At 38.7% G+C, this 24,206-nt stretch overlaps 1 protein-coding gene across 2 annotated transcripts in view; it reads left to right on the forward strand.

The window, feature by feature from the left end:
* The first annotated feature begins 949 nt into the window (after nucleotides 1-949).
* The window catches only part of MIGA1 (mitoguardin 1), a 105,849-nt gene continuing 82,592 nt past the window's right edge, over nucleotides 950-24,206 (forward strand). The window contains exons 1-2 of one of the 2 annotated variants that reach the window (XM_011284922.4): nucleotides 950-1,084; nucleotides 5,857-5,970. In XM_011284922.4, the coding sequence (XP_011283224.1) occupies nucleotides 5,872-5,970 (99 nt within the window). In that variant the 5' untranslated portion in view covers nucleotides 950-1,084; nucleotides 5,857-5,871. Of the gene's footprint in view, nucleotides 1,085-5,854; nucleotides 5,971-7,680; nucleotides 7,816-24,206 lie in introns of those variants that run through there. The other variant, XM_019837270.3, reaches the window with a different exon arrangement.

Consider the following 24,206-nt stretch of genomic DNA (forward strand, 5'->3'; position numbering starts at 1 on the left):
GTTGTGGGATGTAGGGAGGAGGCAGCAGAAAGGAGACTGGGAGAATAAACAAAAAACCTTACACATTCCAGGTTCTTCAAATGTCAATACCTCCATTTACTTAAAAAGTGCAAAATATTTTCACCAAGAACTCTGTGCACTTTCGGTTATTATTCATCTAGTGATGTCACACATCAGTATTGTCATTTCCTAGTTTCCATTTGACTAAATAGGAATTTTGAAAACTAATAGAAATGATTATTCATTCCTGTTCCTTAGGTTGGAATAGTAACATCTGCTATCATGTTTTAGCTATCCTTACAATATTATTTGGGCATTTCACCACAAATATGATCAGTAATTGGAATTTTTAAATCTGCAGTTCTGATGGAATGTTTTGACTCAAGACTGCAAATAGAAACAGCATCTTTTTTTATTGTCATTCTCCATGCTCCCCCCCTCCTTGTTTTCTCTGTATTAGAACCTAAGAGCAGTGAATACCCTGCCTGACAACTCATAGGTGGCCATATTTACATATTTTAATTCAGTGGAAACGTGGAGAGTAATTGAAATCAATAACTTCATCGATACAGGATTGGAATGCCTCTTAACATTCATTAGTTTAGGTGCTGCGGATCTAGAGTAGAAGTTCTTAATTCGGGATCCATGGATTGGTTTCGGGCATCTGAATTTGTATATACTGTACATATGTTTTTCTCTTAATAATGTATGAGCGTCTGTAAGAGTCTATGTGCATTCTTCTGGGGTAAAATCCCCACAGGGCACCAGATTCGCTGAATAGACCTAGATCCCTCAAAAGGTTACAAACTACGATACCAGTTGACAACATTGCAACAATGCAGTTCTTAGACAGTCTTTAGAACTCATTTGCCAAGGCAGGAGCCTCTACCCTACACAAAAATGGCGAGAGCGGCTTCACACGTAGCCCCTCACGCTGAAAGGCTACAAGGCCCCCGCCACATTCTCTCCACCTTCCCACTTCTGACCCCGGAAGGACTCCGCCCCCGCGGCCAGGCGGCTCTTCAGTGCTGGGCTGCGGCTAGGAAGCAGGCGAGAGCCCGCAGCACCTGACCTGTAGCACCAGGTACAAGGGTGGAGGGGGAGGGCGTAGGGGCGGGTGGGGTCGTGTAGCCCGCGGGGGCCGAGGCAAGCAGGGTGGGGCGTGGTGGGGCGCGGGTAGGAGCCCCGGCCTTGGCCCTCGGGAATCTCAGGGCGGGTGAAGGAACAGAAAGCCAGAGAAGTCCGCACGCCGGAGGGAGGCCCGCAAGGGGAGCGCTGAATCAGGGTGGGCTCCCGACTACTGCTCAGAGCCAACCGAGGGTCTGGGCGGGCGAGCCGAGCGAGAGTCCACTTTTCTGGTCCCTTGGTTAAAAAAAAAAAAAAAAAAAAAAAAAAAAAAAAAGGAAGACCGCTGAGGATAGTGCTTGTGGAGGTCGGGGGTGAGGGTCCTGGTGGAGGTAGGGCCGCTAGCGTGGTCCAAGTTTTTGCGTGAATGCCAGTGGTTTGAGCGGGGAGTGGTTTTTGAATGAGAAAGATTACTCTTTCTTTGCTGGTGCTTTCAGAGAATAATAGAGCATAGGGAGGATTGTGGCCTCAGGGCCCTTTTGTAAACAAAGTTGTTCCACATTTATATTGTGGAAGGAGGACTCCAAAAGATCTTGCTCTCGCACAGACCTTTATTATTATTGTTATTTTATCCTTATTGCAACTAAATATTTACTCAGTTCGGGTGCATGAGTTTACGTTTCACGTCAGTTTGGGGAGGGGTATTTGGACTTCCATTATTGCTTAAATTATAAAGCAAGCTGTAGAATAGAATTTTAGGGTGTTTAAGAAACAAACTATCACACATTTTTAGCTCTCCAACGGTTACATAATTACATAATATAGTGGTTTTGGTGATGTTTTAGAGTCTTCTACAAATTTGAATAATAATTAAACTGCCTTCGTGTTTATTTTAATTAGTATTTATGGAAGAAACTGAAATGATTAGTTTTTTTAAAAGTTATTCAGCTATTAATTATTAAGTTTTCAATCACTCTGTGCTGTCAGGGCAGAGCCCAACTCAAGAGCTTGAACTCATGAACTCAAGATCATTACCTGAGCAGAAATCAAGAGCCAGAGGCTTAACCGACCGAGCAACCCAGGCACCCCTTTAGTGTAGTGTTTTTGAAAAGTAATACATGTAGGTATTTAAAAAAAATCAAATATTAGAGAAGACTTATAATGAAAAGGAATGATTCCCTGCACAACCTTATACCCCTAATCTCATTCTCCAGAGGACCATTTTTCTCAGGTTTAATTAACTTTGTATTTCTCAGCAATATGTTTCTATCACAGTTTGTTGCTTGGAATAAGTGTACTTCAATCAGAATTATACTGAGTCTAGGGGTGCCTGGGTGGCTCAGTGGGTTAAGCATCGACTTCGGCTCAGATCGTGATCAGATCATGATCTCTTGGTCTGTGAGTTCAGGCCCGGCGGTTGGGCTCTCTGCCGACAACTCAGAGCCTGGAGCCTGCCTCTGATTCAGAACATTAAAAAAATAATTAATTAAAAAAAATTAGAAAGAATTATACTGGCTCTAAACATTGTAATTAGAGTATGTGTGAAGGGGGATTAAGTTTACACTCTGTGAGTGTCACTAGTAGGGAATAAATAAGGTGTCAGTAGCAGTAACCTACCTTTATTTATTTATTTTTTTTATTTTTTATTTTTTTATTTTTTTAACGTTTATTTATTTTTGAGACAGAGAGAGACAGAGCATGAACGGGGGAGGGTCAGAGAGAGAGGGAGACACAGAATCTGAAACAGGCTCCAGGCTCTGAGCTGTCAGCACAGAGCCCAACGTGGGGCTCGAACCCACAGACCATGAGATCATGACCTGAGCCGAAGTCGGACGCTTAACCGACCGAGCCACCCAGGCGCCCCAGTAACCTACCTTTAGTATTACTGTTTTTCTTGAAAGGATACTACTACTTAATGGTTTTGATGCTTGTCTGAAAAAAAAAAAGATATTAACAGTAAAGGGTAGTCTGCATATTAACAGAAAGTGGTCTGGAGTCTGCAAAAAGCACAGAGATATATGCAGAAATAAGGGACTGAAAGTATAGCCAATAAGCTTTTTTTTCCCCTTCTTTTTTCTTTTTTGAATGGGGAGCGTGCTGGGAAGCAGGGGAGTGGCAGAGGGAGAGGGAGAGAAAGAATCTGAAGCAGGCTCCCTGCCCAGTGAGGAGTCCCATGCGGGGCTCGATATCACGACCATGAGATCATGACCTGAGCTGAAATTGAGTTGGACTGAGCCGCCCAGGAGCCCCTAGCCAATAAGCTTTTGTTGGAAGATTTTTGATTTTTATTTTCTCTTTAGTAATGTTTATATAGCCCTATTCAAGGAAAAGAAATACTAAATTTGGTAGACGTAAATTCTGGTTACTGGAAAAGCCTTCCCTCTTGTGTACCAGAGACTGTTGTCAGGCTTTTAATTGGCCTAGATAAAATATTCCTTAGGTTCCATTAATTTTGTGTTTACCAGGCAAACTTTTTAACGTATGAATTTAGGTCCTACATTTTTTTTTTTCAACGTTTTTTATTTATTTTTGGGACAGAGCGAGACAGAGCATGAACGGGGGAGGGGCAGAGAGAGAGGGAGACACAGAATCGGAAACAGGCTCCAGGCTCTGAGCCATCAGCCCAGAGCCTGACGCAGGGCTCGAACTCACGGACCGCGAGATCGTGACCTGGCTGAAGTCGGACGCTTAACCGACTGCGCCACCCAGGTGCCCCAGTACATTTTTTTTTTAATGGTATTAAAATTTATTTTGAAAGAGAGAGCGTGAGCAGGGGAGGGACAGAGAGAGAGTGAGAGAGAAAATACGAAGCAACCTCCTCATGTCAGCACAGAGCAGAGCTCTGTGCAGGGCTTGTACTCACAAACTGTGAGCTCATGACCTGAGTTGACATCAAGAGTTGGGCACTTAACTGACTGAGCCATGCAGGAGCCCCTAGCTCCTACAGTGTTTTGTCTCAGAGGGTATGTCTTGATGACATATATAAGTATTTTTTTGACTAGTGTATTTCCTTATTATAAATGAATTAATATGTAAGCTGATTTATACATCAGTACTATGTGAATTTGTTTATTGTGTGTCCAACTGGGTACGCAGATAAAATTGAGTTTCTGGCTTTGAAAAGCATAGACCCAGACCCTGAACCATCATGTCTGTGAAAGTTCTGCTACCCTTAAGGGCCTTTATGAGAGATAGCTGCTTTCTCTGTAGACCTGACTTCTCTTATCTGACTTCTCTTTCTTTGGTTTCAATAGAAATAGGCATTAAAACAATATTAAAATTTCATAGCATGCATGTAGCATTTCTTTGAACATCTTTAAAATGGAATAGTAGGAGAATAAGTGCCTGAGTTCTGAAGTTCAGTTCAGTGAACTGAGGTTACTTTCTAGCCCCAGGAGTCATGGTTCCAATCAGGTTCCTTTCAGTACCTGTACCTCCTGTTATTTGAAGGAAATAAGTGGGAAGAAATAGGTTTTAAATTTTATTTAAAAGCTGAAATATTGGGGTGCCTAGGTGGCTCAGTTGGTTTAGTATCTGATGTTGGCCTCAAAGGGCCGTGGACCTGGGGTGGCGAAGGAACTGAGAAAAAGAGACAACAGTATAGCGAGGCACAGGGGACCCGGAGCCAACAACCCTAGGTACCGAGGTTTATTGTACATCTTCTTATATACATTTTCAGGAAAAACAGATCAGCAATGATTAACAACAGAAAGCTTAGCAAAGCATGTCAATGGTGTACATCTGATTCAGCTATCGTACATGTATGTTGTGTAGGAGAGCAGCCTTGCAGATACATATGTTCTGGTAACAATCTTTACGATAGAGGCAAAGACAAAGGGAGTGAATGCACTGTGCTATATACAGCTGGCTTCCTTTAAGCAAAACATCCCTATCTGCATACTAAAGAACAGACCACATTTTCCAAGGGCAATTCACTCAAGTCCTTTCAGGTTATTTTTAACCTTACATCTCACGTTTTCTCAGAGATCTTGGAGCCTGAATGAATATGTGCCTATGGTAATTGTGGTGTTCTGTTTCCCATGATGAGGGTCATGATCTCACGGTTCCTGAGTGAGCCCAGCATCGGTCTCTATGCTGACCGGTGTGTAGCCTGCTTGGAATTCTCTCTCTCTCTCTCTCTCTCTCTCTCTCTCTCTCTCTCTCTCTCCCTCGCTCTCTCTCTCCCTCGCTCTCTCTCGCTCTCGCTCTCGCTCTTGTTCTCTCTGTCTCTTTTCCCTCTCCCCCCAGAAATAAATAAATAAACTGAAATTTTTTTAAAAAGCTGAAATATTGGGGCGCCTGGGTGGCGTAGTCGGTTGGGCGTCCGACTTCAGCCAGGTCACGATCTCGCGGTCAGTGAGTTCGAGCCCCGCGTCGGGCTCTGGGCTGATGGCTCAGAGCCTGGACCCTGTTTCAGATTCTGTGCCTCCCTCTCTCTGTGACCCTCCCCCGTTCATGCTCTGTCTCTCTCTGTCTCAAAAAGAAATAAAAAACGTTTAAAAAAAAAAAAAGCTGAAATATTTATTTAAGCAGAAAAGAGAGAATCTAGGACCTGTAATTTTCTAAGGAAAATGTGCTACTTGAACTCATAGTTCAAATCTAACACATTTTCTTTTTTGGATGCTTTGATGATTAATAAACTTTTAGCTCGAGTAAATTTGGCTCATAATTTTCTTCAGGGAAGTATATCATGAATAATTAACTGCAAAAAGAAAACACTGATAGAGTTAAATTTTCAATTTGTATCTTTCATTTAATGGCTAATATGTTTTTATGTTTCATTTAATGAAGGTTGTAAGAGGAGTCATGTCAGAAGAAACAGTAAGCGAATCACAGTTTTCCTTGAAGACTGCAGTACTAAGAGTGTTTGATCTTCCTCTGTCTTGGTACTATTCTCTCTCCCAGGTAAACAAACAAAAAACATGAAGTCGAATAAGTTTATTGCTCAGAGCATAGTATTTTGTTTATAGTATTTAAATTTCAATTGAAGTTTTAAATGGTTCAGTCAAAATGTTTATTAAGGTAGTTTAGGATGCCTGGGTGGCTCAGTCAGTTACGTGTCCTACTCTTGGTTTCTATTCAAGTCGTGATCTCATAGTTCATGAGTTTGAGCCCCACACCAGGCTCTGTGCTGGCAGCAAAAAGCCTGGTTGGCATTCTCTCTCTCTCCATTTTCCTTTCTCTCTGCCCTTCCCCACTGGTATATGTGTACGCGCACGTGTTCTATTTCTCGAAATAAAAACAAAAAATAAAAACCAAAAACTTTAAAATGTTTATTAATGTGGTTTAAAACTTACTTGGTTTTTATTTCATGGCTTTTTGTTACCATATTCATAACTTTAAAAAATTTTTTTTAATGTTTTTTTTTTTTTTGAGAGAGAGAGAGCATGAGTGGGGGAGGAGCAGAGAGAGAGGGAGACACAGAACCTAAAGCAGGCTCCAGGCTCTGAGCTGTCAGCACAGAGCCTGATGTGGGGCTCGAACCCACGAACCACAAGACCATGACCTGAGCCAAAGTCGGCTGCTTAACCGACTGAGCTACCCAGGCTCCTCTCATATTCATAACTTTTAAAAGGAGATTGTAGGGGCGCCTGGGTGGCTCAGGTCATGATCTCACAGTTCATGGGTTTGAGCCCCCCATCGGGCACTGTGTTGATAGCTCAGAGCCTGGAGCCTGCTTCAGATTCTGTGTCTCCCTCTCTCTCTGTCCCTCCCCTGCTTGTGCTCTGTCTCTCTTGGTCTCTCAAAAATAAATAAACATTAAAAAAAATTTTTTTAAAAGATATTTCATTACTTGAAAAAAAAAAAAAATAGTACTGAGGTGCCTGGCCAGCTCACTTAGAAGAGCAAGTGACTCTTGATCTTGGGGTTGTGAGTTTCAAGTCCCATGCTGGGTGTAGAGATACATACATACATAAACAAACAAACTTAAAAATAAATAGTCCTCCTTAAGTGAATTTACATAGTCCATTAAAGCTATTTTCAGTGATGGAGTGCCTGGGTTACTCAGTTGAGTGTCCCAACTCTTGATTTCAGGTCATGATCCCAGGGTTGTGGGATCGAGCCCCACGTTGGGCTGTGTTGAGTGTAGGGCCTGCTTGGGAGTCTCTCTTTCTCCCTCAGCCCCTCTACCCGCTCATACTCTCTCTCTGTGTGTCTGTCTCTCAAATCAAAATAAAGTAAAAAAAAATATTTTCAGTGAATTATGTTATTGAAGTGGATCTGTTCTCATCACAGTCCTTTAATTTTGTTTTATAGGGGTAAAATATACATAACATAAAACTTACCTTTTTAACCATTATAAAATGTATAGTTCAGTAGCGTTAGGTATATTGTTGTGCAACCAATCTTTGGAACTTCTTGCGAATCTGAAACTGTACAGCCACTAAATAGCAACTTTCCATTCCCCCTCTGTTTCTAATTTGACTACTCTAAGTACCTCATAAATGGAATTATATAATGTTTGTCTTTGGGGGAATGGTTTATTTTACTTAGCATGATGTCCTCAAGATTCATCCATTTTGTAGCATGTCAGAATTTCTTTCTTTTCCCAGGTTGAATAACACTTGATTTTATGTATACACTGCATTTTATTTATCTGTTCATCCATCACAGGTCATTTGGGTTACTTCTATCTTTTGGCTATTGTGAATAATGGTGTTATGAACATGACTGTATGAATATCTACTCAAGTCCCTGCCTTCAGTTCTTTTGGATATATACCTAGAAGTGAAATTTCTGGATCACATGGTAATTCTGTTTTTAATTTGTTGAGGAACTGGCATATTGTTTTCCATAGTGGCTCTGCCAGTTTTCATTCTACCAGCAGTGCACAAGGGTTCCCATTTCTCCACATTCTCACCAACACTTGTTATTTTCTGTTTTTGTTTTTTTTGTTTTTTTTTAAATATAATTTATTGTCAAATTGGCTAACATATAGTGTGTAAAGTGTGCTCTTGGTTTTTGGGGTAGATTCCTGTGGTTCATTGCTTACACACAACACCTAGTGCTCATCCCAACAAGTGCCCTCCTCAATGTCCATTACCCATTTTCTCCTCTCCCCCAACCTCATCCACCCTCAGTTTGTTCTCTGTATTTAAGAGTCTCTTATGGTTTGCCTCCTTACCTCTCTGTTTGTAACTATTTTTACCCCTTCCCTTCCCCCATGGTCTTCTGGTAAGTTTCTCAAGATCCACATAGGAGTAACACATGATATCTGTCCTTCTCTGACTGACTTATTTCACTCAGCATGTCTTCCGGTTCCATCCATGTTGCTGCAAATGGCATGATTTCATTCTTTCTCATTGCCAAGTAGTGTTCCATTGTATATATAAACCACATCTTCTTTATCTGTTCATCAGTTGATGGACATTTAGACTCTTTCCATAATTTGACTATTGTTGAAAGTGCTGCTATAAACATTGGGGTACATGTGCCCCTATATATCAGCACTCCTGTATCCCTTGGGTAAATTCCTAGTAGTGCTATTACTGGGTCATAGGTAGTTCTATTTTTAATTTTTTGAGGAATCTCCACACTGTTTTCCAGAGTGGCTGCACCAATTTGCATTCCCACCAACAGTGCAAGAGGGTTCCTGTTTCTCCACATCCTCGCCAGCATCTATAGTTTCCTGATTTGTTCATTTTAGCTACTCTGACCATTGTGAGGTGGTATCTCAGTTTGGTTTTGATTTGTATTTCCCTGATGATGAGTGTCATTGAGCATCTTTTCATATGTCTGTTGGCCATCTGGATGTCTTCTTTGAAAAAGTGTCTATTCATGTCTTCTGCCTATTTCTTCACTGGATTATCTGTTTTTCAGGTGTTGAGTTTGGTAAGTTCTTTATAGATTTTGGATACTAACCCTTTATCTGATATGTCATTTAGAAACATCTTTCTCTGTGTTTTTTTTTTTTTTAATAGTAGCTACCTAAAGCTGTCTGAGTTGGTATATCATTGTGGTTTTGATTTGCATTTTCCTAATGATTAAGGAATCCCATTTCCATGGGAACAGTCCCTTTATTTTTAATATTTGATTCTAATGCAATATGTACTTCATTGTACTGAAGAAAAAGGTATGTGTGGAAAGTAGCATTTAGTTCACTAAAGCTATAATGTATTTCATTAAATCCAAGATAATCGTTTTTTACATTTCAATGTTTGCAAAACTTGCTTACATGTTAAAGTGAGTGGTATCTCAGATGGGAGGAGTATAGTGTAATTTTACATTTATATATAGGGAAGGATGTGGCACAGATGTATGAGAAGTAGCAATTATACCTAGTGTTCACTGTGTTTAAGATATTATTTATGTCCTTTATGCATAAAATGTCTGTAATCCTCAAAGTAACCCTGGAATTTAGATATCATCTCCATTTTACAGATCTGGAGGTTTTAAGGGCTTAATTAACTTGTCTAAAAGGAGTATATAATAATGTGAGATTTTAACTTGTATCTCCTTCATCCCCAAATCCATTTTCTCTCTTTTCCTTTCTCTCTCTTTTAGATTATTCATTTTTTTGAGAGAGAGAGAGCAGAGGAGGGGCAGAGAAAGAGGGGGACAGAGGATCCGAAGCAGGCTCTCTGCTGACAGCAGAGAGCCCCATGTGGGGCTCTAACTCACAAACCGTGAGATCATGACCTGAGCTGAAGTTGGACACTTAACCAACTGAGCCACCTAGGTGTCCTATCTCTCTTTTCCTGTCTTTACTTTTTCAGGAATATATGCTTAAAAGAAAATTTGACAAATATGGAAAAGAATTAAAGAGAAAATAAAAATTACCAACAGTTCCTCTGTAAAAGCTTATTTGCTATACTTTTTCTTTTTTTTTTCTTTTTAATGTTTATTTATTTTTGAGAGGGGGGGAGGGGAAGAGAGAGAGGGAGACACAGACTCCAAAGCAGGCTCCAGACTCTGAGCTGTCAGCACAGAGCCTGACTTGGGTCTTGAACCCACAAACCGCAAGATCATGATCGAGCCGAAGCAGGAGACTTAACCGACTGAGCCACCCAGGCGCCCATCTCTCTTTTCTTTTCTTTCCTTTTTTAGGACTATGTGCTTGAAAGATAATTTGACAAATATGGAAAAGAATAAAAGAGAAAAAAAATTACCAACAGTTCCTCTGTAAAAGCTTATTTGTTATACTTTTTCTAGGTCTTTTATTTTTGCATATATATCTCTGCCCTCCATGCCCCACTTCCCACCCCCACTGCCCTGTTCCCCTCCACCATTTGAGATTATAAAGTTTCATATTTTGAGCATTTTCTGTCCTTAGAAATGCTTTATGAATATAGATGTACTATAGTTTATTGAATATTTCTTTTTTTATGTTTTTGGTTTGTTTCGACAGTTATGAAACTTTGTCCCATTTTTAGATTTCATTAAGGTGGATTCCTAGAGGTGAAAATATTGAGTCTAAATGTTTGGTAATTTTTATTTGTTTTTGTTATGCCATTTGGATAACATTTAAAAAGATTTCCAAAGGTGACTGTGTGATTCAGTTGGGTAAGTTCCAACTCTTGATTTTGGGTCAGGTCATGATCTCATAATCATGAGTACAAGCCCTGTGTTGGGCTCTGCACTGACAGCTCAGAGCCGGCTTGGGATTTTCTCTCTCTTTCTCTCACTCACTCACTCACTCTCTCTCCCCCCCTCCCCCTCTGTCCCTCACCCTCCACCCAAAACTCATAAACATACTTAAAAAAAATAAAATAAAAAGACTTCCAGATGGTCATAGCTGCATCCACTGTATGTAAAGCAATATGCTAGACATTTTATATTAGGTGCATTTACAAACTCATTTAATCCTTAAAGTGATATAAAATAATAATATTCTTTAAAAAGTATTATTTGAGTAGCTAATACATTTATATGGTTCACAAATCAAATCCACACACACACACATATACATATACATATACATACATGTGTACACACACACCCACACACACAGGTGTTTTACTCTATCTCAGTTCCCATCCACTCCCTATAGGTAACCATTTAGATTTCTTGAATATCTTTCAGGGTTTCCTTATTCACATATCAGCAAAAAGCAGTTATATAATTCCCCTTCTTATAAAAGGGAGCATACTACCTATGTTCCCGTTTTTTTATACTTAAAAAATTTCCTGGAGATCTCTCCATATTAATATATGTAGATCTTCTTTTTCTTTGTTTTTTTATTCCTACAGCTACATAATATTTCTTTAAAAATTTTTTTAATGTTTATATTTGAGAGAGAGAGAGAAAGTGCATGAGTGGGGGTAGGGCAGAGGGAGACAGAGACAGAATCTGAAGCAGGCTTCAGGCTCTGGGCTGTCAGCACAGAGCCCAACAAAGGGCTCAAACTCACAAGCCTTGAGATCATGACCTGAGCCGAAGTTGGATGCTTAGCTGACTGAGTCACCCAGGTGCCCCTTTTCTTTTCTCTCTCTCTTTTTTTTTTTATGTTTATTTATTTTTGAGAGAGAGAGCACGCACGTGTGCACTAGTTGGGGAGGGGGAAAGACAGAGAGAGAGACAGAGAGAGAGAAGCACAGAATCCAAAGGAGGCTCCAGGCTCTGAGCTATCAGTGGAGAGCCCAATTCGGTACTCGAACCCATGAACTGTGAGATCACGACTGGATCTGAAGTCGGACGCTTAATCAGCTGAACCACCCAGGCACCCCTACATAATATTTCTATATGTGAACATTTGCGTTGTTTCTGATCTTGTATTGTTATAAACAATGCTATTATAGTGAGTTAGTTTGATATATCTCAATTCATACAACATAGCAATAGGATACAGGTATAGGCATAGGATGAATTTTTTAGACTTTGGATATCTGGGCCAAAGAGCAAGTTTATTTGAATTTTGGTAGATACTGCTAAATTGCCCTCTGTAGGAATAGTATTATTTTGTACTCCCCAAATTTTGGAGTTCTTGCCAGTCTGAAAGTTGAGAATGGTATTTTATCATGGTTTTCATTTATTTTATTATTATTTGTTTTATTTTAGAGAGAGTATACATGCAAGTGGGGGAGAAGGGCAGAGAGAGAGAGAGAGAGAGAGAGAGAGAGAGAGAGAGAGAGAGAGAGAATGAGAATCTTAAGCAGGCTCTACACTCAGCGCAGAGCCTGGCACAGGGCTTAATCCCACAACCCTGGGATTATGACCTGAGCCAAAATCAAGAGTTGGGTGCTCAATCGACTGAGCCACCCAGGCATCCCTCATCATGGTTTTAATTTTATCTCTCTCTTATATGTTAAGCTGGGAATATTTTCATAGATTTAAGAGTAATTTGTATTAAGTATGAACATTTTGAAGGCTTTCATTTGTCATTCTTAAATTGCTTTTCAGATTGGCTATAGCAATCCAGTCTTAATCAGTCTTAATCATTTGATAATATATGTTTTTTTTACAGCCTAGAAATCAAAATATTAATTTTTAAAGAGTTCATTAGCATTTGTATTTGTTTTTTGAGAATTACTTTTGTATCCTTTGCATGTATTGATTTTGCTATACCACTACTTTCCAATCCTAAGAATAATTTTCTGAGGCCATGTGTATTGTTCAACTTGTCCCATGGAATATTTTAAAAAATAATATGAAGAGTCATTGCAGGTAAACTGAAGTATACGTTCTATACTCTTAGTCATGGTATTTAGTATTCAAAACTCATTCCATGCTATCAGTGCTCTAAGGCAGGTCAGTAAACTACAGCCTCTGAGTCAAATCAAGACTACCACCTGGTTTTGCAAGTAAAGTTTTATTGGGACACAGCCATACTCATTTGTTAGTGTATTATCTGTGGCTGCTTCTGACCTACACTTAACACTTAACAGAATTAAGTGGTTGCAGTAGAAACCATATGTTCCACAAGCCTAAAATATTTACTACTTGGCCTATACAAAAAAAGTTTGTTGACTCCTACACTAAGAGAAGTTACAGGTTGAACAGCATCAAAGGGCTAAGAAAGGGCCAAGGGAAAGCTCAGAGTTCTTTTTTTTTTTTAATTTTTTTGTTTAATGTTTATTTATTATTGAGAGACAGAGAGACACAGAGCATGAGCAGGGGAGGGACCGAGAGATGGAGAGACACAGAATCCAAAGCAGGCTCCAGGCTCCGAGCTGTCAGCACAGAGTCCGATGCGGGGCTTGAACTCACAAACCAAAAGATCATGACCTGAGCCGAAGGTGGACGCTCAATCAACTGAGTCACCCAGGCGCCCCAAGCTCAGAGTTCTTTTTCTTTTTCTAAGTTTATTTATTTATTTTGAGAGGGAGAGAGAGAGAGCGAGAGAGAGAGAATCCCAAGCAGGCTCTGCACTGTCAGCCCAGAGCCTGACACGGGGTTTGATCCCACGAACCATGAGATCATGACCTGAGCTGAGATCAAGGGTTGGAGGCTTAACTGACTGAGCCACGCAGGCACCCCAAAGCTCAGAGTTCTTGTTTGGACAATTCTATAACTTTAGAATTATGTTGATTTTTTAAAAATATTTTTTCAACGTTTTTTTATTTTTGAGAGGGAGAGAGAGTGCGTGAGCGTGAGCGGGGGAGGGGCAGAGAGAGAGGGGGACAGAGGATCTGAAGTGAGCTCTGCACTAACAGCAGAGAGCCCAATGTCAGCTTGAACTTGAATCCAAGCCATGAAATCATGACCAGAGTTAAAGGTGGAACTGCAACTGACTGAGCCACCCAGGTACCCCGGATTGATTTTTTTATGAAAAAAGACATGTAAGATTTTTTTGTTCATTAGTTCAGCCTCCAAAGATTGAGAAGCCATGTTGGATGCAGTTCAGTTATATAATTAATTGCATAGTGAGATACGTCATTGGTGTGACGGTAGTTTCTTTTTTTTTTTTTATTTTTTTAATGTGTTTTTTTTTTTACCCTTGAGAGACAGAGTGAGGGAGGGGGAGAGGCAGAGAAAGGAGACACAGAATCTGAAGCAGGCTCCAGGCTGTCAGCACAGAGCCTGACATGGGGCTCGAACTCACAAACCGTGGTGGCATCATGACCTGAGCTGAAGTTAGATGCTTAACTGACTGAGCCACCTAGGCACCCCTGTAGTATTTTTAATATATGATGTATAACATGAATGGATTTAAACACTTTCTACAATGCATCTTGATTCATGTTTCACCACTGTAGAGTTGTGTAACCTTTGGCAGGTTGCTTAACCTCTTTGAAGCCAATTTACCATGTCTGACATACAATAAAAATGAGTGAGCACCCCAATAAATGTTGACTCTTATTTCCCTGTGTCATTTATTTAAGGAATAATACATTTTCCAAGTATTTGTTTTTTAATTTAATGAATACATACTCTAGGGGCACCTGCCTGGCTCAGTTGATAGAGCATGCAACTCTTGATCTCGGGGTTGTGAGTTCAAGCCCCACGATGTAGAGATTGCTTAGGGATAAAATCTTTAAAAAATAATGAATGCATACTTTAAACAAAATACTTAAGTCTCTTTTGCATCTGTGGTTTTCTTAAGGATTACTTTGGTATATCACTGTGTATCATGTTAATACAAGCAGATTGTGTTTTTCATCGGGAAACCACAACATGAAGTGGTAAGTAGTTTAGTTGGTTCTCCAACTTCAGAGTGTTAAGTGAGAAAGACAAAGTACTTAAAATAAAAATCTTTCTAAATGCAGTGTGACATCCTGAGTTGGTCCTGAAATAGAAAATTAGTGGAAAAAACTGGTGAAATCAGAATAAAGTCTATATAATTTAGTTAGTAATAATTGTAGTAGGGGTGCCTGGGTGACTCAGTTGGTTAAGCAGCCAACTCTTGGTTTCAGCTCAGGTCATGATCTCACAGTTTGTGGGTTCGAGCCCCATGTTGGGCTCTGCACTGACAGCATTGAGCCTGCTTGGGTTTCTCTCTCTTGTTCTCTCTCTCTTTGCCCTCTGTTCCCACTCGTGCTCTCTCTCTCTCTCTCTCAAAAATAATATGTAAACATTAAAATATTAAAAAAATAATATTGTACTAATGTTAATTTTTTAGTTTTGACAAGAGTACTGTGTTAATATAAGCTGTTAATATCAGGAAAATCTTAAGTGATGTGTATATAGGAAATCTACAATCTTTGCAACTTTTTTGTCAATGTAAAATTATTTCAAACTAAGATTTGTTAAAAATTTTTAAATTAAATTAATGTTAAATAATTTCTAACATTTTTGAATGCCTGCTATGTGTCAGATACTACTTTATGTAGGTTATCTCTATTCACAAAAACCCTATGAGGAGGATGTTATTCCTGTTTGTTCAGAGTTTACAGTTTGAATGCAGTGTGTTCTAGTTATCAGAGAGATTCATTCGAAGTATATTTGTTAAGCCTCTACTGTGTTTCAGTCCAGATATAAAGTGGTGAGCAAGATCTAGATACAGGCTCAGCCCTAATTGAGTTGAGAACCTCAGTAAAATTTGTAGAAATGACCCCCCCACCCAACCCAAAAGGTGTAAGTACTGTGTTTGAGGAATAGATCAACTTAGTTCTGGGAAGAAGTTTATGCTGAGTAAAGGGAAATAAAGTTATTGGAGCCGGAGACTTATGTATGACTAATTATTCCTTGTCTTCCAGAATACATTAGATGGCAAGGGAAACTTGACAAGAGCATTTAACAATGGCATCAGGTTATGGAATGGGGAGGATTGTGAAATCTGAGCATAAGGAGTAGTGTTCTTTTCCTTTGTATTCTCAGTGTCTAGGCCATAAATGGATGTTCAATTCATGTTGAATGAATAGGATGTGTCTAGTTTTCATTTGTCTGGAGGTCACGAAATGGACTGTATCACCACAAAAGGTTCCTCTGAGCTTTAAGATTCTGGATGCTGTATTTCCAATGTTCTAAGCAATGATATGAAAGTAATTGACCTTCCTCTGGGGAAAAAAAGTAACAAAACAAGAAATGATAGGCAGGAGTGATACTGGAGACTTTCAGACCTTGTGTAGATTACTTAGGATAAACATCTTTCTCTGGGGAATTTGTTGCTTTTTTGTCATGGAAAAGGTTTCTTTTTTCATGAGATTAGGACTGTAAACTTCGGTGTTTTTTAATATAAAAATAATATATAAACAGAACTTAGATCTTAACAGAAGTGAATTGATTTTTATTGTATTTGAATTTATATTAGTAAAACACATTATATACCTGATGGAGTAGCTGTAATTTTGAGTTTGTTTGTTTACTTATTTATGTACTTCATGCCTAGTGAGGAACCCAATGTGGGGCTTGAACTCATGATGCTGAGATCAAGACACTTAACCGACTGAGCCACACAAGGACCCCTTAATTTTGTACTTTTATCTCTTAATAGAATAGTTCTCTAACTTCAGTGCCCTTGGATATACTAGAGCTGACAGTTTAAGCAGACATGATCACTTAGCTGTGACTGGACCTGTATTGATAGATTATTTTCTTTAATGTAGGTCTTAATTTTGTTATCTTACATTTATTCCTGCAGTAAATAATCTTTACATTTGATCTAAGGTTAACATTTTTTTGGTAATGAGGTCATGGCAATTTATACAATATATTGAAAATTAAGGTATTCTTAATAATAGAGTTCTTTTTATATTTAATATAAAATAAAAATATTAGAATTTTTCTTTAAGATTTAATTTTTGAGTAATCTCTACACCCAACATGGGGCTTGAACTCGCAACCCTGAGATCGAGAGTTGCCCGCTCCACCAACTGAGTCATCCAGGTATCCCAATAATAGTGCTGTTTTTAGAATTTATTTTATCATTGGATCTTTAGTATCCTAATTCAAGGAATTGCTGTTTTTTTCCAAATCTCATTTAATTGCTATGAACACTGAAGATATGTTTCCAGAGCGAAAAACATAGAAACAGAAAGAAATAAAAATTTGCTGATACTTGTAGTAGAGACATTGCTTAAGAGAATAATTCTTTTTTTAAAAATGTTTATTTATTTTTGAGAAAGAGAGAGGGCAAGTGAGGCTCTGTGCTGTCAGTGCAGAGCCTGACATATGGCTCGAACTCACAAAGTGTGAGATCATGACCTGAGCCAAAGTTGGATGCTTAACCAACTAACCCACCCAGGCGCCCCAATTCTTTTTTTTTTCTGAAATGTTTATTTATTTTTGAGAGAGAGGAGAGAGAGGGAGCACGCGCAAGTGAGTGCAAGCAGGAAGGGGCAGAGAGAGAGAGGGAGACAAAGAATCTGAAGCAGGCTCCAGGCTCTGAGCTGTCAGCACAGAGCCCAATGCAAGACTCAAACTCACAAACCATGAGATCATGACCTGAGCCGAAGTTGGATGCTTAACCAACTGAGCCACCCAAGTGCCCCAATTCTTAAAGATCATTAAGGGAAAATATTTGAAGCAATACTGGAATGTTCTACTTTTTCTGGATAGTGTTGAAGGAATTTAAATGGACTTGGAAGAAAAGTAGAATAAAAATAGTTTTAAGAATAGTTTTAATTTTTTTGTTGGACCACAGTCTTTGAGGCCAAATGATAATGGTAAATGGAAGTAAATCATTTCTAGTATTCCAGAAAATACTGGAATACTCTCTTCGATGCTCTCTCTCACAAAAACAAAAAAAAGTTTACAATTTAAGTTTTGACGTACATTTGTATGTACTTGTGCAATTCTTGATTCTTGCCACAATCAGATTAATGAATATATCCATAAGCTCCAAAAATTTATTTCCCTTTGTAATCTCTCCCTTCGCATCTCCTTGTCCCACTCCCCTCCCTCCCTTCCCCCCAGGCAACCATTGATCTGCTTTTTGTCACTCGAGATTAATTTGAATTTTCTGTTTTATATAAAATGGAATTATATAATATGTACTTTCTTTTGTCTGTTTTTTTTTTTCAAGTAGTCTGATTATATTGAAATATATATGTGTTGTATGTATCAGCACAGTTTGTTTACCTGTTCATCTTTTGGTGGACATGTAGGTTGTTTCCTGTTTTGTGTTTTTAATTGTAAGTAAAGTTGCTAAGAACATCCCAATACAAGTCTTTGTATGACATATGCTTTCATTTTTCTTGGGTAAGTACGTAGGAGTGGAATGACTGAATCACAAGATAGGGATGTATTTAATTTTTAAAGAAAATGCCAGACTTCTTCCAAAGTGGCTATATCATTGGTATGGCCAGTCTTTTAATTTTAGCCATTCTAATATAGGTATGTAGTAGAATCTTGTGCTTTTATTTTTTTTAATTTTTTAATTTTTTTATGTTTATTTATTTTGAGAGTGAGAGAGACACAAAGCACACGTGAGGGAGGCGCAGAGAGAGAGGAAGACACAGAATCTAAAGCAGGCTCCAGGCTCTGAGCTGTCAGCACAGAACCCGATGTAAGGCTTGAACTTGTGAAACACGAGATCATGACCTGAGCCTAAGTTGGATGCTCAACTGACTAAGCCACCCAGGAATGCTTCTTGTGGTTTTAATTTTATTTTCCCTGGTGACCAGTAATGTTGAACATGCTTTCATATGCTAATTTGCCATCCATAAGTCTTCTTTGTTGATGTGTCTGTTCAGAGCTTTTGCCCATTTTTTAATTGGGTTTTTTGTTTTCATATTCAGTTTTGAGAATTCTGTATATACCTTGGGTATAATTCCTTTTCAGATATATGATTTACAACTATTTTCTCCTAGTCTGTAGATTGCCTATTCTACTTCTAAACAGTGCCTTTTATTTAACTTTTATTCTTATCTATTTATTTTATTATTTTTTATTTTTAGAGAGAGTGTGAGTGAGGGGAGGGACAGAGAGAGAGAGAGAGTGAGAGGGAGAGAGACAAAAATCCCAAGCAGGGTGCACATTCAGCGCAGAGCCCCATGTGGGTCTTGATTCCACGACCCTGGGATCATGATGTGAGCCAAAATCAAGAGTCTGATGCTTAACCAACTGAGCCACTCACCCAAGTGCCTTTATTTATTTATTTATTTATAAGAGAGAGAGGGAGAGAGAGAATCTCAAGCAGGCTCCATGCTCAGTGTAGGGGGGCCCCATAAGGGGCTCAATCTCCAGACTGCAAGATCAAGACCTGAGCCAAAATCAAGAGTTGAATGCTTATCTGACTGAGCCACCCAGACATTCTCTTTTTAAATTATTTTATTTTATTTTTTTAAATAGTGTCTTAAAAATGTTTTTTTAATGTTTATTTTTGAAAGAGGGACAGAGCACAAGCTGGGGAGGGGCAGAGAGAATGAGACACAGAATCTGAAGCAGGCTCCAGGCTGTGAGCTGTGAGCACAGAGCCCAACGTGGGGCTTGAACCCACGAACTGTGAGATCATGACCTGAACCAAAGTCCGATGCTTTAACTGACTGAGCCCCCCAAGTACCCCTTTAAACAGTGCCTTTTAAAGAGCAGAAGTTTTTGATTCTGAAATCCGTTTGTCAACTTTTCCTTTTTAAAAAATAAATCAGGCTCTTTGTGTCATCTCTAAGAAATATTTGCCCAGTGGAAGTTCACAAAGATTTTCTCCTATGCTTTCTTCTAGAACTGCATAGTTTTAGAGTTTATGTCCTTATAGTTTTAAGTTTATGATCTGTGCATGAATTATTGTATATAGTGTGGAGTTATACAGCATATAATCTTTTGGAATTAGCTTTTTTCATTTTACATAATACATTTGCAATCCATTCACATTGTTGTGTATCTGAATATTATGTCCTTTTTTATTGCTGAGTATTCCATTATATGGATGTAACATGTATCCATTTATCTGTTGAAGGACACCCAGGTGGTTTCTGGGTTTGGGTGATTTCAAGATTACGTAGATTTTCTGTTTTCTTCTAAAAATTCTTCCTTGAATGTCCTTTTTACTTTCAACAAAAATAGATTAACTATTTCTGCAGGTTTATTTCTGAACTGTATTCTGTTGCACTGATCTATATGTTTATACCAATACCACACTCTCTTAATTATTGTAGCTTTATAGTTAAGTCTTGAAATTGGCTAGAGTATGTTCTCCAACTTTGTTCTTTTTCAGTTATTTTGGTTATCCTACTTCCTTTGCCTTTCTTTAATTTTTTAAAAAATAATAAGCTGCCAATATCTACAAAAATTTTTGCTGGGATTTTTATTATTTTCTGTAGATCGAATTGGAGAGAATGACATTTTACAGTCCATGAACATGATGTATCTCCTTTTATCTTTGTTGATTTCTTTGATTAGTGTTTTGTTGTTAACTGAATTTTTTAAAATTTTCTCTATTTTTTACTTGGTGCTGTTATAAGTAATATTGCTTTTTTTTTTTTTTATGTTTATTTTTGAGAGAGAGAAAGGGCATGCATGCGAGCTGAGGAAGGGCAGAGAGAGAGGGAGGGAGACAGAGGATCCAAAGCAGGCTCCACACTGTCAACGGAGAGCACAGTGTGGGGCCTGAACTCACTAACGGTGAGATCATAACTAGAGCCAAAGTCGGATGCTTAACTGACTAGGCCACCCAGGTGCCCCAGTAGTATTGCTTTTTAATGTCAAATTCCATTTGCTTATTGCTATCATTGACTTTGTAGCCTATTTACCTACCAGTTCTAGGGGATTTGTGGGGAGATTCTTAGGGATTTTCCATGTGGACAATCAAGTTGTCTGCAAACAGAGACAGTTTTACTTTTTATTTTCTAATGTGTATTTCTTTTATTCTTTCTTGACTTTTGGCACTGGCTGTTACTTCTAATATGATGTTGGTTCTGTTGGCTTCAGGCATTCCTTGGCTGTGGCAGCATAACTGTAATCTCTGTCTTCTTCTTTGGATAGCCTTCTCCTTTTTGTCTCTGTGTGTCCTTTAATCCCTTATAAAGACACTCATTGGACATATGGTCCACCTTAATCCAATGCAATGTCATCTTGATTCTTACCTTAATTACATCGACAAAGATTTTTTTAAATAAGATCATATTCTTTTTTTCTTTTTCTGTCTTTTTTTTTTTTTTTTTTTTTTGAGGTAGGCTCCATGCCCAGTGTGGAGCCCAATACCAGGCTTGAGCTCACAACCCTGAGATCAAGACCTGAGCTGAGATCAGGAATCAGATTCTTAACCAACTGAGCCACGTGGGTGCCCCATATATGATCATATTCTGATCTTCAAGGTGAACATGAATTTTGAGGGGACGCTATTTAATGCACACACCTTCTAATCCTAATTTGCTGAGAGTTTTTATTTATTTATTTTTTTTCTTTGAGAAGACGAAGAAAAACTTTATCTCAAGATTTCATCATATAGTTGGAGAGAAATAGGACATGGCTTATCATTAAGTAGTTTTAGATATACTATACCTAATCATATTTTTCAAATCTAGTAGAAGCTGAAATGTAAGGGTTACGTAGACAAAAATTCTTGCTACATTTGAAGATTATAATATAAGTAGGTCTGAGACAGAACCCCTAGCTAAAGTAGTTCCTGCCTGATTCTGGCCAAGTCCCCCCTCTTTCTCTTAAATTGCTTATTCTCCTTCCCAGTAATTGGTAAGGCAGACCAGCTTCTCCTCATTCCCTCCACCAGACTCCAGATGGCCTACAAAGGCCAATCAAACCTGCTCAAACACATAGCCTTTAAGATTTGGCTTCTTTGACTCTGTCTTTGGCACACACACATGCACACTCACACATACACCATCTTGCTTTCCCTGAAAGCTTTTCTTCAGATAAAATAATCCCAACTCCTTATCTCCCCAACCCTTTAATCATCGTGTTTCTGTTTTCTGAACTCCTTCCAATTTCCCTATATATTGTATAATGTGGAAACCAAAACCACACACCATTTTCTAATAGGGTCTATGAGTTGCCAAATTTAGGGGGGCTCACTTCTTCAATCAGAAATCAAAGCCAAGTCCAACAGGTTCTTAACAAGTGGACATTGGAACAGGTGTGACACCCTCATTCAATAAAGCAACACCTTCTGAGTAGATAATTATTCAGTGTGGAAAGGAAATCTACTTGCTTTCATTGAAAGGGATTTTTAGAATATTCATGCATTTGTATAAAACTTGCTGAGAGTTTTTAAGAAATCATGAGTGGGTAGTGAATATTTTCAAATGTTCTTTTTAAAAATTTTTTTTTAATTAAGTTTATTTATTTTGAGAGAGACAGAGTAAGCGGGGGAGGGGCAGAGGGAGAGGGAAAGAGAATCCCAAGCAGGTTCTGTGCTCCAATGTGCTCCTGAGATCATGACCTGAGCCAAAACCAAAAGTTAGATGCTTAACTGACTGAGCCAGCAAGGGGGCCCTCAAATGTTCTTTTTGAATCTATTGAGATTATATTATGGCTTTTCTTCTTGGTTTGTTATTATGGTAAATTACATTGATTTTTGAATGTTGAACCAGATTTGCATTCCTAGGATATACACTCCTTGGTCATATATAGTGTTCATTTTTTGTTTAAAGTTTGTTTATTTATTTTCAGAGGGGAAGGAGGGGCAGAGAAAGAGAATTCCAAGCAGTGCTGTCAGCATGGAGCCTGATGCGGGGCATGATCCCACAAACCTTGAGATCATGACCTGAGTGGAAACCAAGAGTCAGACGCTTAACTGACTGAGCCACCCAGACTCTCCTGTAATATTGATCCCACAAACCTTGAGATCATGACCTGAGTGGAAACCAAGAGTCAGATGCTTAACTGACTGAGCCACCCAGACTCTCCTGTAGTATTTATTTCCTGTAGTATCTCCTGTATATGTTGCTGGATTCAATGTGTTACTATTTTGTAAAGGACTTTTTTTTTTTTTTTTAATTTTTTTTTTCAACGTTTATTTATTTTTGGGACAGAGAGAGACAGAGCATGAACGGGCGAGGGGCAGAGAGAGGGAGACACAGAATCGGAAACAGGCTCCAGGCTCTGAGCCATCAGCCCAGAGCCTGACGCGGGGCTCGAACTCACGGACTGCGAGATCGTGACCTGGCTGAAGTCGGACGCTTAACCGACTGCGCCACCCAGGCGCCCCTTTGTGAAGGACTTTTAAAAAAATCTATCTACATTATAGATATTTGTCTATAATTTTTTGTAACGTCTTTGGTTTTGATATTTATAGTAATGCTAGCTTCACATATGATTGGGAAGTAGTCCCTCATTGAATGGAATTAATATTTCTTTTTTAAATATTTGGTAGAATTTGCCCTAATAGTTTTGTTAAAAGGTTTTATTTAACTACAAATTCAATTTCTTTAGTACATATGTAACTATTCATTCTATCTGTTTCTTCCAGAGTGAATTTATGGGCATAGAGTTGTTCATAGTAATACTTTTCATATCCGTGAGGTCTTTAGTGACAGTGCCTCTCTCTCATTTCTGATTTTAGTAATATGTGTCTTTTCATCTTTTCTCTCTTTCTTTCTTTTTTGTTTTGGTCAGACTGGCTTCAGGTTTGTCAGTTTTACTGAATTTTTATTATTATTATTATTATTATTATTTTTTTTTTTGCCAAAAGCCAGGAGTGAATCTATTGATTTCTTTTTAATAAGCTTTTGATTTTATTGATTTAGTTTTCTATTTCATTGATTTCTGTTTAGTCTTTATTACTTCCTGTCTTCTACTTGCTTTGGATTGGATTTGTTCATCTGTTTTCTAGTTTCTTAAAGTAAAAACTCAGATTATGGATTTTACACCTTCTTTAATATAAGTGTTTAATGGTATGTATTTCCTTTGAAAGTTAAAACTGCATCCTACAGTTCATGTCTTTTGTTCTTTTGAGGGAATAGAGAAGGGCATTGATGCAGTTCATGGCCCTCCACAGAAACTCCTGTTTCCCTCCCTCGGTTCTGCACCATTGGGGAGACTTAGGAGTCTTGCAGTCTTTTCTGTGAGTAGTGCCTGGTGGGATTCGTGAAGATAAAACCTGCAAAAAGTATGGATTATGCCCATATTTACAACATCCCCCGTGGTCCTGGGGGTGCTTTACCCTTTCTCACCAATGCTACTGTCTCCACCAATTTACCAGCCATACTAGCTGAACTCTTCTTACTGATGTCCTGCTGTGTTTTATCTCTGCATGCCAGTGCTTATGCCCTATCTCTCCCTGCAGATACCTGTGTCTCCTTAATTTTGGGGCCAAGTGATTGCCCTCTGTCCTCAGCATTGTGATGGTTTCAAGAAAAATTGAGAACTTGCCATTTGTCTGGCTTGTTTTTGTTGTTCATTTGAAAGTGACACTCTTGGGGCGCCTG

The sequence above is a fragment of the Felis catus genome, chromosome C1, assembly GCF_018350175.1.
Source record: "Felis catus isolate Fca126 chromosome C1, F.catus_Fca126_mat1.0, whole genome shotgun sequence".
NCBI classification, from domain to species: domain Eukaryota; kingdom Metazoa; phylum Chordata; class Mammalia; order Carnivora; family Felidae; genus Felis; species Felis catus.